General features: G+C 39.4%; 1 protein-coding gene across 1 annotated transcript; it reads right to left on the minus strand.

Annotated features, from left to right (window-relative positions):
* Window positions 1–6,302: 6,302 nt before the first annotated feature.
* Window positions 6,303–17,089, minus strand: LOC113021685 (taste receptor type 1 member 3-like). The gene is made up of 8 exons (XM_026166384.2): window positions 16,877–17,089; window positions 15,138–15,438; window positions 14,520–14,876; window positions 14,001–14,417; window positions 13,708–13,911; window positions 11,429–11,549; window positions 9,701–10,071; window positions 6,303–7,515 (listed from the first exon to the last, which is right to left on the minus strand). Exons 1-8 carry the CDS (start codon window positions 17,077–17,079, stop codon window positions 6,913–6,915), a joined length of 2,577 nt encoding a protein of 858 aa, XP_026022169.2. The 5' UTR covers window positions 17,080–17,089; the 3' UTR covers window positions 6,303–6,912.
* Window positions 17,090–18,144: the final 1,055 nt, after the last annotated feature.

The following is an 18,144-nucleotide window of genomic DNA, read 5'->3' on the forward strand; positions in this document are numbered from 1 at the left end:
TCTGGAGTGGGCAGTGTTGCTACAGGGGGAAGGCCCAGATGGTGGCACTGAGCCTGCTGCCAGTGTTGCGAGGGCGCTTTGCCGAAGTCTCCAAGGTAAGTGAAATTCAATACATCCTGGACCCGAGACCAAAGCTACACACATTGGGGAGTTTATCAAGGGATAATATGCTCTATTGCTCTATACATAGATAATTTACTATATTTCTTTATTGTTGTCTTTTTTTGTCCTTAACCCTGTCCTCCCAGGTCTTTCTCATTACATCCAGTGGACCTCTGATTGATGGACAAATAGCAAGTCAGAAGATCAAAGGTTTTCAAACACTCTTCAATCATATAATAAATGACAGCAAAATAAGAATCAACAGCCATGGCCACAACCCATACACTCAGTTCTGCTGCTCAACCCACAAAAGCATTTTCCTTGTGGCAGCAGTTAAGTAGAAATAAACAGGCTTTCCAAGAGTATAACATTTATTGGCACAGATCATTGTTACAACAAAAAAATAATCAAACAAATGTACTTTTTGTGCCAAGTTTATATGAAACCATACCGTAGTGGTTCACAGCCAAGAATGAAAGATGGGGATGAAAATTAGCACCTCCAAGTCTGAGGCCATGGTTCTCAGCCAGAAAAGGGTGGAGTGCTCACTCCAGGTCACGGACAAGTTGCTAAGTTACTGATATTGTTACACTACTGATATTATTACTCCTGCTCTGCCTGCAGCCCCTAATTCTTCAAATGAAGATTGTGAAAAAAAAACATAAACATAAAGGTAAAAAACACTAACATAAAGGTAAATAGTGAAGGAGGAGCCAAGATGCTAATTTTCAAATGTTTATTTCATGCTAGCGTTGAAATCATGGTTCAGACTGAGGCAATAATTTCAGGGGAGCCAAGGCCAACATAACAAACAAAACATTCCTGATATGAAAATAAAAGAAATTGACCTAACTCCAAAGAAAACAATAAAAAAAAAAGAAAAAAACTATACAACCTATAACCATAACCTACCTAACAACCAGTATTGGGGAGTAACGGAATACATGTACCGCCGTTACGTATTTAAAATACAAAATATGAGTAACTGTATTCCGTTACAGTTACCGTTTAAAAAGGTGGTATTTAGATTACAGTTACTTTGTTGAAATAAATGGATTACACTGCGGTACTTTCCTGTTTCATTTTGTCGCGGGTCAGGACTGTTTGGGTTTTGTTTGACAGCTACGTTCTGTTGTTCCAGGCGGCAGCGTTACGGTTGCCATGGTTACAGGGCGACGCTCTCTCTCTCTCTGCGACTGTGTGTTTCCTGGGTGAGAGAGCGCCTTTTCGTTGTTGTTGTTGTTGTTGTGCTAAGCTAACAGGCAGAATGCTACCAGCATAGCTCTAAAGAATGTAGCATCATGGGCAGTGTAGTCCGTGTTGCAGGGAGAATGGACTGCCATACACGTTATGGGTCTGTGAGCGCGAGAAGGGAGAAAAAGGGGAGTGGAAAGGTACGAGTTGTCATCGAGGAAAAACGGGAGCTGGAAGCATGTAAATATAATAATAACCACTGCAGCCAAGAAGAGTGCCTGACGAGCCCAGTTGTAAGTAAGCTATTAAGACTCGACTGTACACCGTGTTCGTGTTTTCCTCCGAAAACAATAAGTTCCGTTGGAGCAGCCTTTCAACGCCTCTCTCTGTCTCTCGCCAGAAAAGTTGACCCACACAACAAAGTAAAGCTATTTTTCGGCTACGAGCCGACAGGGACCCCGCCGTATTAGTCAGAGGTCCCTTTACTACAGTTCGGAGTCGCGGACCTTCAGTAATAGTAATAAATCACACAGCAATAGTACATTCACGTTGTTGTAAAAAGCATGATAATCTATTAAGTAATCCAAAGTATTCAGAATACGTTACTGTCATTGAGTAACGTAACGGAATACGTTACAGAATACATTTTAGGGCATGTATTCTGTATTCTGTAATGGAATACATTTTAAAAGTAACCTTCCCAACACTGCTAACAACACATAAACAGGAGAAAACAGGGTGTCAAAATAAAAGGCAGCTCTCCCCTACAGGCAGTCTGAAAATGAAAACATAAAAATGCAGATACAAGTCACAAAGGCATGCAATCAAAATGGCCAGAGGGCCCAAAAACACAGTTCCACAGGTCTTAAGTAGCTCTCTGCTGATTGACAATTAGCTGGATATCTGTGAGTAGCATCCAATCAGGACAGAGGAGATGGAGCCAAGACATAACATAAGGAGTTAGTTGAAAGAAGAAAACCAACATCCTCCTGGGGGATGTAACAAGTTTTAAGACCAAATGGTGGAGAGTCCCAGATATTTAAACCTTAGTGGGAGTTACCCCTTAATAGGGTCTTTGACCCACTATTAAAATCATGTGTTTCATCACATGAGCCAAGGTGTCAAAAAGGGGTGTGGGTCATTATTAGCAGAGGTTTCGGGTGAAACCATTGTGAGTCCTTGCCTCAACCTATCATGTGACCTTTTGAGGTCACCTGACGCAAGATGTGAGTGGGGGTTAAAGAACCTGAGAAGGGATCTCAAAACAACATTGTAACTGATAGACAGCTGATGTTGTATGGCACCTCCTCTGTTCAAGTATGGTCGATCACAGTGGACATAGATGGCTTCTGTCAGTCCTCTTTCAAACCATCTTCCTTCTCTGTCCAAAATGTTAACATTGGCATTCTTGAAAGAGTGACCATTATCCTTTAGATGCAGTTGTACAGCTGAGTCTTCTCCTGTCGACGTGGCTCTTCTATGTTGTGCCATGCATTTATAGAGTGGATGTTTGGTTTCTCCAAATGTAGAGGTGTGAGCACTTCTCGCTCCACTGCACAAATGAATTTTTTTGCCACTGTCTGTACCCAGGGGATGCTATACTTTGCATATATGAACTTCCAAAGATCCACAAAGGATTAGTTCCACTCAGCCCCATTGTTAGCAGTATAAACAGCCACCTACAACGTTTCCAAGTACCTCGCCACCATTCTAGCTCCCCATGTGGGGAATATACCTCAGCACATCAAAAACTCTACTGACTGATGAATCGTCATGTGAGCTTGTGAAATGTAATTGCCTTCCACATTGCGTCTTTGAGGTAGTGCTAAATGAAAATAAAGCAAATTGAATCTTCTCTGAAGGATGACTGGTCTTTAGAAATAGGATTTTCCCCCAGATGAGCTAGAGGAGGAGGAAGTGACTGGGACGCGGGAGGTCTAGGCATCTGGGATGTTGAGGTTGTTGATCCAACAACCCAGATGTGAAGAAGTGGCAGAAAATGGATGGATAGATGCAGTGAGTGCAGAATTTCTATTTCTAATGGATTTCCACACTGTGAAAATATATACGTATCATATATTCAAGTAAAATACCTCATAGTACACTTTTGTCACACCGTATGTTTAATTGCATCATTATTTTTATTCAGTTCATGCTGTTATGACCAACATTACCACAAACACAACAACATTCCTGACAAATAATTCTTTCACAAAAGCTCATGTACAAGTAAGAATGTATTGTAGACTACATGTTGCTAAATAAACACACAATATTCTTTTTATGTTATTTGCTGTATGTATTATGTGATTGTAGAGTAATTGAGAAACAATAATTATTATAATCTAGTGCATTTTGTAGAGTACAGACCCATGATCTACATCACTTGAAGTTCTTCAGAGGCCTGGTAATGAACTAATCATTTGATTCAGGTGTGTTGACCTAGGGTGACTCAGCCCTCGAGGCCTGGAGGATTTAAAAGATAAAATGAAATCTGACGGATGGATAGCGATAGGAAGGTTGTTCCACAGATTCGGTGCAACCAGGGCAAAAGCACGGTCACCCCTAGATTTAAGTCTAGAGCTAGGCTGAGCCAGGAGTAATTGGGCTGAAGACCTGATGGCTAAGAAGATCGGCAAGATAACGAGGGGCTAAATTATTTATAATTTTAAAGGTGAGCAATAATATTTTAAATTCAATGCGATATTTTATAGGTAACCAATGCAAATCAATAAGAACAGGGGTGATAGAGGCATGCTTTCTAGTGCCAGTCAGGAGGCGAGCCGCAGCATTCTGGACAAGCTGAAGTCTGTGAAGGAGAGCAGATTGAAGACCAAAGTAGAGAGAATTACAGTAATCCAATCTAGAAGTCACAAAAGCATGAATGAGCTTTACAAGATCTTTATGAGGGACATAGTGCTTAGCCTTAGCAATAAGGCGCAATATCCTATGTTTGGGCTGCTTTGTTAATCAAACTCTATAAGTGTGCCATTGATGTTAACAGAAGGGTTCCTTAAAGCCTCAGACAGCTGTAAATATGTAAATTATTTTTATTATTATTTATAACCTTGATTCTGAATTGTGTACTAAATTAGAAAAAAATAAATCACCTTCCAGGGATAGATTTTGCTTCCAGATCCCCACTTAAAGGCAGTTGAACTGCATTCCAGCAGGTTTAAAGAAACAGCGCAAAGCCAGCAGAATAAAATGTGAAGCCATAATGCCGATAAGCAGGAGACAGAACCCAGAACGCGTCAATGTGCTTATATGTCAGCGCATCATGGGCGATGGTTTTATGAAAATTCACCTGTAAATCATTTGTCCTCCTTCTCCTGACCGCCCACCCTGACACATTCGGAAGAGCAAGTCATAAGCAAAACCAAAAATGTACATATAGATACGGATATGAAAGTTTTAAAATTATTATATGAAACATTTTCAATCATCTTGGAACATTTTAAAATTCAGATTATTATATGTGAAAATTCCATAACACACTTTTATTGACCTCAACAGTTTTCATGTAGTTAAACTATTGCATTTTATCAACATGTAACTAGAAGTAAAGGTGGACTTTGCATATTTCGTGTGTGTGTGTGTGTGTGTGTGTGTGTGTGTGTGTGTGCGCGCGCGCCGTGTTGGTGGTATTCATCTTTCCGGAGAATTTTCCAGACATTTGTTTGTGGTTTAAAATTTGTTTCTCTTTGGCATCCATCATCACATAAGCACTTATGCCTTCCCACCTGCTTACTGAGATCAAAACCTTACCTGTTGATGTTGTTTTTGCTTTTGCTAACTTTAGCCATTTTTGTGGAAATTTATACTTATTTTTTTTTCTGTTGTTGATGCCATTTTTAACCAAAGAAATGCATTAATAACTGGTCGCGCTAATATGGGTGATGTTGATAATAACCATTATATTAAGATCTTTTTTCATACATATCACTTTACCTCCCTATTGGCTTCAGATGTTGTTTTGTTTTGTTTTTTGTTTTGCATGCAATGTTGCTCATCCAGCAGCCGAGTGTGAAGCAGCGGGAATGAGGATCAGCACCTCCAAATCTGAGGCCATGGTTCTCAGCCGGAAAAGGGTGGAGTGCCCACTCCGGGTCGGGGATGAGTTCCTGCCCCAAGTGGAGGAGTTCAAGTATCTCGGGGTCTTGTTCGCGAGTGATGGGAGAAGGGAGCCGGAGATCGACAGACGGATTGGGGCTGCAGCTGCAGTAATGCAGACGCTGCACCGGTCCGTCGTGGTGAAGAGGGAGCTGAGTGTAAAAGCGAAGCTCTCAATGTACCGGTCGATCTACGTCCCTACCCTCACCTATGGCCACGAGCTGTGGGTAGTGACCGAAAGAACGAGATCGCGGATACAAGCGGCAGAAATGAGCTTCCTCCGAAGGGTGGCTGGCCTCTCCCTTAGAGATAGGGTGAGAAGTTCAGCCATCCGGGAGGGGCTCAGAGTAGAGCAGCTGCTGCTCCACATCGAAGGGAGCCAGCTGAAGTGGACACGCTGGAGAGATTATATCTCTCGGCTGGCCTGGGAACGCCTTGGTGATCCCCCGGATAAGCTGGAGGAGGTGGCTGGGGAGAGGGAGGTCTGGGCCTCTTTGCTTAGGCTGCTGCCCCCGCGACCCGGCCTCGGATAAAGCGGATGAAGATGGATGGATGTTGCTCATCCACAAAAGTCAACCGACATAATAGCCCCCACTATAGCTGCAGAATCCTGCAGTGGACATACAACTCAGCCTTCAGTTTAAAAAGTTTTAGCTCATTTTTTTAGGTTTAGAAAAAAATGTATATAATATATTTGAATTATAAACTCACGCCATGATTTCATTTTTGATGTGCCATGATTTCCCAGACTACCTCAGTACAAATTAATGCGAACCACTAGTGTGTTCTCGTTTAAATGACACATTGTGCTGTACTTACGTTTGTGCTGAATGTAGACTGCAAGTTTTTTTCTTCTATATTTCAAAGTCAAATATCGCACAATGAAGTTCATACTCATACTCCATTTAATTTCACAACTTTCAAGTACGAATACAACAAAGAAAAAAAACCTGATTCAATAAGGCTCCAATAAGGCGCACGGGATTATAAGGCGCACTGTTGATGAACGGGTCTGTTTTCATACATAGGGCACACGGGATTATAAGGCACATTAAGCGAAACAAAACAGTCAGATAAGTTAAACTTTACTCAACTCATTCTTCTTGCTTCCTCCACCTCCGTGCCATTGTTTGATTAATGATGAATGCACCTTATAGTGCGGAAAATACGGTATATTAAAATAACACAGCTCACAGTTACCTACTTTTAGCTACAATTTTGTGACTAACATTATTCCAAGCAAAACAATAATCCGGAAAAATAATAAAATTTCAACTACAAGACTGTATGTTCATTAATAAGCACAAAGCACTCTTTCTGTGTTATGTTTATACCTCACATTTTCGAGTAACTCAGAAACAATGCATCATATAATCTAATGTGATGGTACAATTTATAATATGCTAAGATATGGTGTATATATAACAATCATTGTCTGTGATGAAAGAAAATAAATGTAAGTTTTTCAGATTCTTTGATTTACTTTATAAACAGTTTAACTGTCTATTGTCCTTCCTGTGCTTTTGGCTGTGGCTCCTCTTCTGTTTGAGTTGGTGGGACGCCCTCTAAGAAGGTACAGAAGTACTTTGGTGTGTTTAAGTCAGGTTTCCTTAACAGCAAGTAGCATTTTGGAAAGTAGTAGGCTGCCAGCAGTCCAAAGTTGCTTGCTAGGCTGAAATAAACATGGACAACTGACCTGTTCTTGTTAGCTGAACTATTGTTTCCTATGTAGATTGGAATAAAGATCACCCAAATGACACAGTAGGTCAGGGTGGAAAAGGTGATGTCTCTGGCTAAGTTATACTGATGAAGAGGCTTCACTGCCATGAAGGTGCACATGAAGGATGCAAGGGCCATTACACCATTGAAACCCTGCATTAAAGCAAATCCAATCAAAGGTGAAACAGGACACGATAGGAATGATTCTACAAAGTCTATTGTCATATTTGCCACATATCCAGACAATGAAGGTCCTTCTTGAACAAACCAGCCACAGAAACCAGCCTGCACAGCGCAGCAGATCAGCACAAACAGCCAGCTCACAGGGCCTCTTAACAAATGCAGGTGAGAGGCAGCCATCTCTGGGAACTCTGTCTCATAGAGTATCTGTTTGAAAGGTAAGGTTACCATCTTGATTATAATGTATACTTTTTATTTTATCCTACAATATCCTTAAGTTTGGCATCAATACATATAATTCCCATTTAAAAAGCTTCTGAAATTTCTAGAGAAATTTAAACTAGAAAACCTGTCAAACTGCAATTTACATTTATCTGTCCAAGCAGGTATGTGAGCTGATAGAGAGACTATGACAAAACAAATTGAAATCTGGAATACAGACACATTACACAAAAAAACTGAATATATTATAACAGAGGTTCTGGGCCAGCATCCAAAATCAAATGTTGCAAATAAAGTACAATTTCTTAAGTGTGGATCCTTCTTTCAGAAACAAAGACAAAATTTGATGTGATTTTGGGGTAAATTTCTTGAAATTGTATATATAGAAAAGACAATTCATGTTTTTTTTCTATTAATGTCAGTATATTATAAATATTAATAGTACCTGGACAGACACAAACTCAGCTCAAGTATGATTTTGCTGTAATACCAATCTGACCCATCAAGTAAGAGTTTATGAGGCTTCATATTTTCACCACCTTCACTACCTCTATGTCTTGCATCTTCGCTTTTTTACCCACCTGCATCTAATTCACACACATATATTCTGATTGTTTCTGTAGACATTTACTTAAAAAACATTGTAAAACCTCTTGTAGACAAACAAACAAAAAAAGCTATCTGGACTCCATGGATAATTTTAGATCAATCTCCAAGCTTTCTTTTCTTTAATTTTTTTTTTTTTTTTTTTTTTAGAAAAGCTTAATCCTAAACAAACCTAATGACATTCACATGCTCAACACACTCTATGACTGTATCCAATATATTAAATCATGGATGTCCCACAACTTCCTTAAGCTAAATAGAGACTGAAGTAGTCATTGCTAACCATTGCACAATAAACACCGATCAGGCAAAACATTATGACTACTAACAGGTTCTGATAGAAAAGTGTCAGAATACACAGTGCTTCACAATTTTTTGCATCTGGGCCTGCAGCTGCAGATCAGTCAGGGTAAACTTGCTGAGCTCTGTCCACTGCTGAAAGCACCAACAATGGGCACATGAACTGGACCATGGAGCAATAGGAAAAGGTGGTGTGGTCTGAATAATATTTTCTTTTACATCTTGTGGATGCCCAGGACCATGTGTGTTACTTACATGGGTATCATCTGGCACCAGGATACACTATGGGGAAAAAAGCAGCCCGGTGGAGACAAGGCAATGTTCTGCTGGTCCCGTCATCCATGTGGATGTTACGTTGACACCTAGCTAAATATTGCTGCAGACCATATACATGGAAGCAATATTCCAAGATGACTGTGGCCTCTTTCAGCAGGATAGCGCATACTGCCACAAAGCAAATGTGGTTCAGGAGTGGCTTGAGAAGTCTCAATCTAAGTGAGTTCGAAGGAAATGTTGCTAACATCTTGGTGCTAGATACCACTGCTCTAGTGGAGTCCATGCCGCCATGGGTTAACCCTGCTTTGGCAGTACAGTGGTCCCTCGTCATAACGCAGTTCACCTCTCCTGGCCTCGCTGTTTCGCTGATTTTTTAAAATAATAAATAATAGTGGATTGCATTTATTCTCTGGCAGCTGCTCTATTCCCATGTTCTGGACCTGAAAACAGGCTTTGATCTTTCTTTTCTTTCTATAATATTGGACTTATTTTTCTAGGAAGGTTTGAACTTTGAGAGTGTGAAAAGTGTGAAAAGGGTCATGCCTGTCTGAGAAAGTGTATTAGGTGTGTAGTGAGGGGTTTAACGGCCTTAAAACATCTATAATAATTGTAAAAAATAAAGCTGGCTACTTTCATTTCACCTATCGCGGATTATTTGTAGAACGTAACTCCCGCGATAAACGAGGGACCACTGTAAAAGGAGGACCAACATGATAGTGGGCAGGTGTCCATATTGTTATGCCTGATCATTGTATAATGTCTATAAGTGATATTTTTGTAGGTTCTAAGTAATTATTAGAATAACACAATTTCTTAATACAAACAGAAACATTACACACTTTTAATCTGCTTTACAATCTGTTAAGGTTCAAATATTGATCCACAAATCCCAGCTGGGAAATTTCAATTTTTTTTCTCTCACTAAAGCTGATTCTGTAGTTTCTCTACACTGCCATCGGGAGGCGGCATTTCACCAGTCTTAACTCACCTGTAGTGAGAATAAAAGGATAATGGAGAGGGTGAGCGTCTGGAAAATGGAGGTGAAAGGCAGCTGAAGACGACACACCACATCCCCTGGCGCCCCCAGGAAAAGCAGCAGACTGAGACATGCTCCCATCAGGCCGAACACAGCCACAAAACTCAAGGGACCCCCCGAGGCCATTACCAGGGGGGTTCCTCGTTGCATCAGGAACAAGACACCCACTGACCCCTGACATATCAGCAGGAGCGCACCAACTAGCATCATTATCACAGCATCCTGGCTGTGCCACTCAAAAAACTTAAAGATGGGGTCAGTGCAGTTTGTGCTGCGATGCTGGGACCACTGACGGTTGGGACACTTAGTACACTGGGTGTCGTCTGTGAGTGAGAAAGCACAAAAATATGGCTTGATTAAAAAATATGCTATTTCATAATAATCAGATTAACTCAATACCGTATTTTATGTATGATTTACTGAATCTGTAAACATCAAATGTATGGTGTATTGCAAAGAAGCAGTTAAAAAGATCAATATCATCTGTGTTTTAAATCTATAGTTATCATTAGTTAATGTTTTAGATTAGGTTTTTACAGGGGCTTTGTGTGGAATTATCTCTTGGTTGCATATTGTGACTCTTTGAAGCTACAACTACCACAATATTAAAACTAGCTGTATGTTATTCTATGAACTAGAGATGCTAGACCATAGAATTTTATTAAGGAGGGGAAAGGCTCTTTTTACATTACCTGGTTTTATGTCATATAAAATTACCTGCTAGCTTAAAAAAATAAAAAAAATATACATATAGAAAATTCCCCTCTCGCCCTTACGAGCGGTCTGTATTCTTCAAGCTCATCTACCAGAGGCCTGGGAGTTTGAGGGTCCTGTGTAGTATGTTAGCTGTTCCCAGGACTGTGCTCTTCTAGGCAGAGATCTTGGATGTTGTTCCTGGGATCTGCTGGAGCCACTCGCCTAGCTTGAGGGTCACTGCACCAAGTAGTCCAATTACCACTGGGACCACTGTTATCTTAACCCTCCACATTTTCTTCAGCTCTTCTCTGAGCCCTTGGTACTTCTCCAGCTTCTTGTGTTCCTTCTTCCTGATGTTGCGGTCATTCGGTATCGCTATGTTGATCACTAGGGCCATCTTCTTCCGCTTGTCTACCACCACTATGTCCGGTTGGTTAGCCACCACCATTTTGTCCGTCTGTATCTGGAAGTCCTACAGCATCTTAGCTCGGTCATTCTCCACCAACCTAGGAGGCGTCTCCCATTTTGACCTTGAGACTTCCAGGCCGTACTCGGCACAGATGTTTCTGTATACTATGCCAACCACTTGGTTATGGTGTTTCATGTATGCCCTGCCCACTAGCATCTTGCACCTTGCTGTTATTTGCTGGATTGTCTCAAGGGCATTTTACACAGCCTTCACCTGGGCAGCCCATATCACGATAAGTCAGCTTTTATGGATCTTGTACTTAGAGATTGCTCCTGGGCTGCCATGATTACATGATTAGTGCCTCTGTGCTGTCTTTCAGTCCAGCTTTGTCAAGCCACTGGTAGAATACACACACACACACACACACACACACACACACACACACACACACACACACACACACACACACACACACACATATATATAACACATAAATCCTTTTTTATTCTCTTGACAAGGATGCAAATAAGCAAATAAGGACACATATCTCAGATAAGAGTGGCCGAACACATTACCCTTATTTGCCTGGTAGGTGCCTGCCAAACAGTCAATACAGTCAAAGCAGCAGGAATGGAAGCCTTTGACTCTGTGGACCTGGCCTTTACCACAATTTGCTGAACAAGTGGATGTAGGAACCTGCAAAAGTTGTTTAAAAAAAAGGAAAGGAAAAAGAGAGAACAAAAAAACACAGTATCTCAAATTCCATGATGATTGGGATAAACTGGATGACAAATCTTTTACATAATATAACTTACTATAAAAGACTTTGACAGACTGGGTCAGCTAAACCCCAGAACCCTTAATTAAATATCAGAAGAAATTGAGTGGACGCAGATGTAAATATTTAAGTACCCATTCTATTATAGCTTGCTAATAAGGATGTAATAATAAATAACAGAGATAATAATAAGATGGGAAAAGGAAGGTAATAATATAGAAATAGGAAGTTATTTAATTAGCATAATATACAATTAACAAATAATATGGATTATCACTATTACAATGACATGTAGAGAAATATTACACTGAAATATATGGAATAATACATTGATTAAAAAAATACTACAACCTGCTAGCAATAAAATACTAACACTTGTGCATTAGAATTATTATTATTATTATTATTTTACATATGTGTAATAATGAAAACTCAGGGCTGCAAAATAAAAATGGCTTCTTTCTTTATAATTCTGTCTTTATAATCTATTAAAGCAAACTTCACCATGATAATTACCTTGAAGACTTCTTCATTATTGTGGATGATTTTAACATCCATGTTGATGCAAAAAATGACAGCCTCAACATGGCATTTGATCTGTTATTGGACTCAACTAGCTTCTCTCAAAATATTTATAAGATAAAATCCATAAAACTAGAACATCTTACTCTTCAGCCCTGTAGCCAGGCTGACAAAAATTCAGAGCTCTGTTGAGTCAGCCAGTCTGCATCACTACAGGCGCAGCACCAATTCGCCTGTTGATCTCCCACTTCATTCTCCCCTAACGCTTAAACAAGGCCCCAAGATACTTAAAGTCTTCCACTTGGGGTATGAACTCTTTCCTGAGCCGGAGTGGGTATGCCACCTTTTTCTGGCTTCACACTCCACTGCAAACTGCTCCAGAGTGAGCTAGAGGCAGTCACCTGATGAAGCCAACAGAGTCAGAACACCTGCAAAAAGCAGACATGAGATTCTCACACCATCCAAGTGGAAGTCTTCCGCCACTTGGCTACGCCTGGAAATTCTATCCATAAAAATTATGAACAGAATCGGTAATAAAGGGCAGCCCTGAATTCCACCAGGGCTGCCCCCTGGAAATGAGTCCAACTTATTTCCAGCTATGTGGACCAAGTTCTTGCAATGGTTGTATAAAGCACTCGTAGCAGTGGCCCAGACACCCCTTACTCCTGAACCACCTCCCACAGGACACTGCGAGGGACAGGGTTGAATGCCTATTCCAAGTCCACAAAAGACACTGGTTGGGCAAACTCACATGATCCCACGAGTATCTTCAAAAGACTAAAGTGCCGGTCGAGTGTTCCACAACCGGGACGAAAACCACATTGTTCCTCCTGTATCCAAGCTTGAACTAACAGATGGCAGCACCCTGGCATAGATTTGGCCAGGGAGGCTGAGGAGTGTGATCCCCCTATAGTTGAAGCACAGCCCCCCCGGTCCCCTTTATCAAAAATGGGAACCACCATCCCAGTCTGCCGATCCAAAGGTACCGCCCCTGATCTCAATGCAACATTGTATTTCACAATTACACTGACAGCTGCTCTTTGCTAATTCTCTTGAACAGGGGGATCAGGTGTGGAAGAGGAACGCTTTCTTAGATCATGACGCATATGGTTCTCCTACATTTGATATTTGCATCTCTATTTGATACATCAGCATTCTCTTGTAACAGAATGCTGATGTGCTCTTGTTTGACTATAGTTTTTGTTCATGTTTGAGGAGAAACACATTAGGACAACTGTAAATCTGACACTTAGACTTATGCCTATAGTTCTGTGGTTAATCATATATTTTCATTATGGAAAAAATAACAGTTGTGGTGTGAGGGTGTGAAAACCGAGACAGACCTACAACATCCAGAGCGTAGAGGAACTTAGGGCAAAACTCGTCCACCAGGTCTGCCCAGCATCCTCCCTTGCCACCTGATCAAACTCACCACATTGAAAATTAATGGGTAATAACTTGCTATTTCCAGATTGTTCTCTTCTGTTTTCACCGCAATATTACTGAGCTGTGATATAATGTGCAACCAATATTTTACCTAATTACAAATGTTACCTCTGCTGTATGCCATTCAAAGTGGTTCTTGGAGATGTGCAGTTCTTGCTCAGAATATTCTCCCACAGTTCTGATATCCACTTGAGATGAGTTTGTCCAGACCCACTGAATGACATCGTATCCTATGTTCGGGTTGCCATATTGGTCGAATTCCAGATGTGTGCTATTTATGTTAATAGAAGTCTTCCTTAAAGCTTCCAACAGCTGCAAAATGAAATGGTTGTTGGTATTATTGATAAGTTTGATTCTAAATTGTGTACAGTGGTCTTTATAATAGAAAAAAATGAAATCACCTTCCAGGGATAGATTTTGCTTCTAGATCCCCACTGACAGGCAGTTAAATTGCACTCCAGCAGGTTATGCAGTGCCTGTGCTACACTATAGACAGCGGCATACACACTGAAAGCTGACGTCTGCACTGCAGGTGCTTCTACCAGGGTAATATTATCTGGTGACAAGTTCCAGCATTGTGGGCAGCGATTGTTAGTATTGTAAAGATTTGTGGCTGGAGTGGATGTCTTTATCCTCTCTTCACTGAGTTTCTTGAAAAGCTCCATTGCATAATCGGTGAACAGTCCGAGGGTGTCTGTTTTGTCAATGAATGCAATGATTGTACCAACTGTTTCAATGTCAGGCAGAGAAGTCACTTGAGCATCGATGGCCCAGCTTGTGGTGCCAATCCATACAGCTGTTAAATTACTCCTGATAACCTGGAATAAATTGGATTTGTTTACCAGTACTGAACAAACACTAATAGAAATGAATAGAAATGAATACATTTCTAAGTTACTTTAAATCTCTGTTTCACCAACCTCTTTAAAAAAGATTTCACTTTGCTCTGGGAGAGAAAACACCACTACCACTCTGACATTGGTCATTTGGATATTGTGAATGATGGTTTTGACCATTGGCACAGGGTCAGTGTACACTGGAATCAGACCCTGATAGGCCACACAGATAGATGTGTTGTCTGCAAATTTGGTGAACATCTGCACACCTTCTTGCCCGTACTCCTCGTCACTGCCCACAATTGCCACCCAGTTCCAGCCAAATTCCTCTATTAGCTTTATTATGACATCCACTTGCCATTTGTCACTGGGTACCGTACGAAAGAATGACGGGTAGGAAACATCATCACTGAATTTGTCACTGGTGGCCCCATAGCTAATCTGGTGTGAAAATTAAAAACAAAGTGTTAGTTACCTTTGCTTATTGTTGACACATAAGACTTGATATATTTTTATCAATTAAAAAATGACAATAATATTAATTATAGACTGATTTTGTTTTTTATGACATATGTGACATAACCATACGGATCAAGATTTCGATTACTGCACATTATTTAATGCATGCATTGCATGCACTCTCAAATATGTGCAGCAAGAGAAAATATCCTGCAAATTATAAAAAAAAAAGTGTATTCAAACCTGTGGCATCAGAAAGAATCCCAGGAGTTTTCCAATGAATGACACCATTTTTGAGGTATAAGGACCAATCACTGCAGCTACGCTGGTCTCATAGGTGGTGTAATTACACCGCACAGATAGTTCTTTGCTGGATTTTTCAGTGAGGAAGGACAGAGTGGGCTTTACAATAATGGCCGACTGGCTGCATGTGTCATAGATTTCATAACCTAACTTGATGCCAGGGAGGAGAGTCTGGTTTCCATTGATTTCATCCACTGCGTATTTCATGGCTATTGCAAGTCCCAGTCCAAGATCATTTACTCTGTTGAGTCCCAAGTAGAAAAAAATAAAAAACTTTTTTAGTCAGGGTCAGTATACACAGTGATTTAGAATCTGAAATGTTAGATATAAAAATATATATTAGATTAAAAAACTTGATATAATGAGTATAAGGAAATGTGAAATTAATGCGATAGAGGTGGGAGATCATGTTATAAGAACAATAACAGTAGAATTGTGATCTTTGGAACAATTAAAATGAAGAAAAAATATCTATTATAGGAGGCAGCAAATGCATTGATGAGACGTAATATTATATCCAGTCGGAAGTAACTTAATAAAGTACAGAAGGAAATAAATGCAAAATATTAGTTATACAATACAACAATTTTTGGTTAAAACATAGTCAAAAGGAGTGTGCTGTTCTCTGTAACGTACGAGGGGAAATTATTACACTAACAAAACATACGTTGTAGATAATATCAAATACTTGAATGAAAAGAAAATAATTTGGATTTAAAAAGTATATAAATACAATTAATCTATTGCATATAATGCACAACTAACAAAACTCATAACTGAGGAAGCACAAGGATTGTGGGAAATGATGGATACGGTAATGAATGTTTTTACAACACCTTTAAGTTAATTTATGTCCAGACATTTAAGTTGATTTTTCGGAAAGAAGAATGCTTGACATGAAATTATTATTATGTTTGTCATACCAAAGCAAGACAAGGACCATATTGAGTGCAGTACTTATTTCTATTTCTTATTTACTTAACACAAATAAGAACAGCAATCATAGCAGACATTTAAAAAAAAAAATAACCCCACATTTATAAAATTATATACCGTGATACTAGTTTTGATCATTAAGTACCTGTGCTGTTTATAAGTCTGGGGAAACCTGCAGTCAGATAATGAAACATTCTCCCATGCAAAACATTTTGAACTGAATCCTAATGTATCATCACCCAATGTAATGCATCCAGGTATTTCCTTACTTGGATTATTGAGCATACATAAAGACAAAACTTCACCAGTATTAATGAATAAGTTGAAAAACATAGCACTTTGCTACTGTTTTTTAAATAATTAATTTATAACCATGACAATTGTTATAAAATTTTTTTTAGAGAAAATATATTTCAATGGAAATGCACTCAAAAGTAATACATAAATAAAGCTGAGAAGAAAATTCCATTCAAGTGAAACACATTTGCTGACTTAAAACATGAAGAAGGATTTGTACATTTTATAACATAATGAATAAAGAAGCAATTCCACCCAGATTTATAACCAGATATCTTAGATATTGTCTTCTGATACTTTAATTCTTTAGCTAAAACAGGACTGGTAAGATTTTGGAAGATCTTCACTGAAATGGATTCCTTTGAAAATACTCCTACTTTTCCACTCCTGTTAAAAATAAAGATAGAATCTCAGTTTTTTAAAGAGTCCTTCATAACCATCCTTACCTGTCACAGGTTATCTGGTTTGGCTCTGTTATGTCACTGACGTTGCTGTTGAGGTCGTTAATGGGAAAGAGCCCGCCAAGCATAATGTCCCCAGGTAAACTGAAGAGGTTGGCAGAAATGTTGCTGAACCATTCAGGAAAACTCTCACTAAAGCTCACTCTAAAGAAACAGCACAAAACCAGTAGAGGTAAACATAAAGCCATGATGCCAATAAGCAGGAGACTGAACCCAGAAAGTTTCAGTGCACTTTCATGTCAGTGCATCATGTTTTTATGCAGACGGTTTCATGCAAATTCAGTCCTCATGTCCACCTTCTCCTGACCACCCAACCTGACACTTTAGAGCAAATGGTAAACAAAACAGAAAATTTACATGTGTGGTATGAACAGATATGAACTTTTTAAAATTATTGAATAAAACCTTTTTCATCATAATGAAAAGTCAAAAAACAAATGCAAACTCTGGTGTATGAAGATTGAATGGCACAGTCTCATTTAATGACCTTAATGGTTTTCACATAATTAGGACACTGCATTTAATTAACATGTACCTAGAGGTAAAGACTTTGCACATGTTATGCATGTTTGTGTGTATGCTGTGTCAGTTGTGTTCATCTTTCCGGAGAATTTTCCTAACATTTGTTTGTGGCTTGAAATTTGCTTCTCTTTGGTGTCTGCCATGAGATGAGCAATTCCTTTCCGCCTACTTACCCAGAGTAATCCTTGCATATCGAATGTTAGTTTTTGGAAGGTTTTCACTTCACTGACTTTATAACATAACTTTTGTGATAAATTATGCTTATTTTACCCTATTATTGATGCAATTCTGAGCCAGTGAAGAGCATTAATAGGTGTTTGTCCTGAAATTGGTTGATAATAACCTTTATATTGAGATGTGTTTTCATGGAGCTTTGTACTCACCACACTATTGGCTTTGCATGTTTTTGCATCCAATGTTGCTAAAACCAACTGAAATATTAGCTCTCATGACATCTACATAATTCTGAAGTGCACATGTATTATCTACAGGTGGGTGAAAAGTTTAATACCCATGATTAGTATATGTAACGTCATGGTAATTTAATGTGTTCTTTAAATTGTTCTTGTGGAATAATTGCACAGCATACATGTTAATGACAAAGGAACTCAGTAAGGATCTAAGAAGGAGAATTATACATTTCCACAAATTAGGAAGGTCTCTTGGAGCCATTTCTAAACAAATGCAGATTTCAAAATTTATCAGTTCCACTTTGCCAAAGTCAGAAAGAA

This window comes from Astatotilapia calliptera, chromosome 5, assembly GCF_964374335.1.
Source record: "Astatotilapia calliptera chromosome 5, fAstCal68.1, whole genome shotgun sequence".
NCBI classification, from domain to species: domain Eukaryota; kingdom Metazoa; phylum Chordata; class Actinopteri; order Cichliformes; family Cichlidae; genus Astatotilapia; species Astatotilapia calliptera.

Excerpts from the sequence above, each read along its gene's own strand:
- LOC113021685 (XM_026166384.2), bottom strand. The coding sequence starts at position 17,079 with ATGGCTTTATGTTTACCTCTACTGGTTTTGTGCTGTTTCTTTAGAGTG. Across the intron at positions 14,877-15,137 it reads GATTCTTTCTGATGCCACAG|ATTAGCTATGGGGCCACCAG; the intron begins GTTTGAATACAC and ends TTTTCACACCAG. Across the intron at positions 7,516-9,700 it reads TCCTTTTATTCTCACTACAG|ATACTCTATGAGACAGAGTT; the intron begins GTGAGTTAAGAC and ends CCTTTCAAACAG.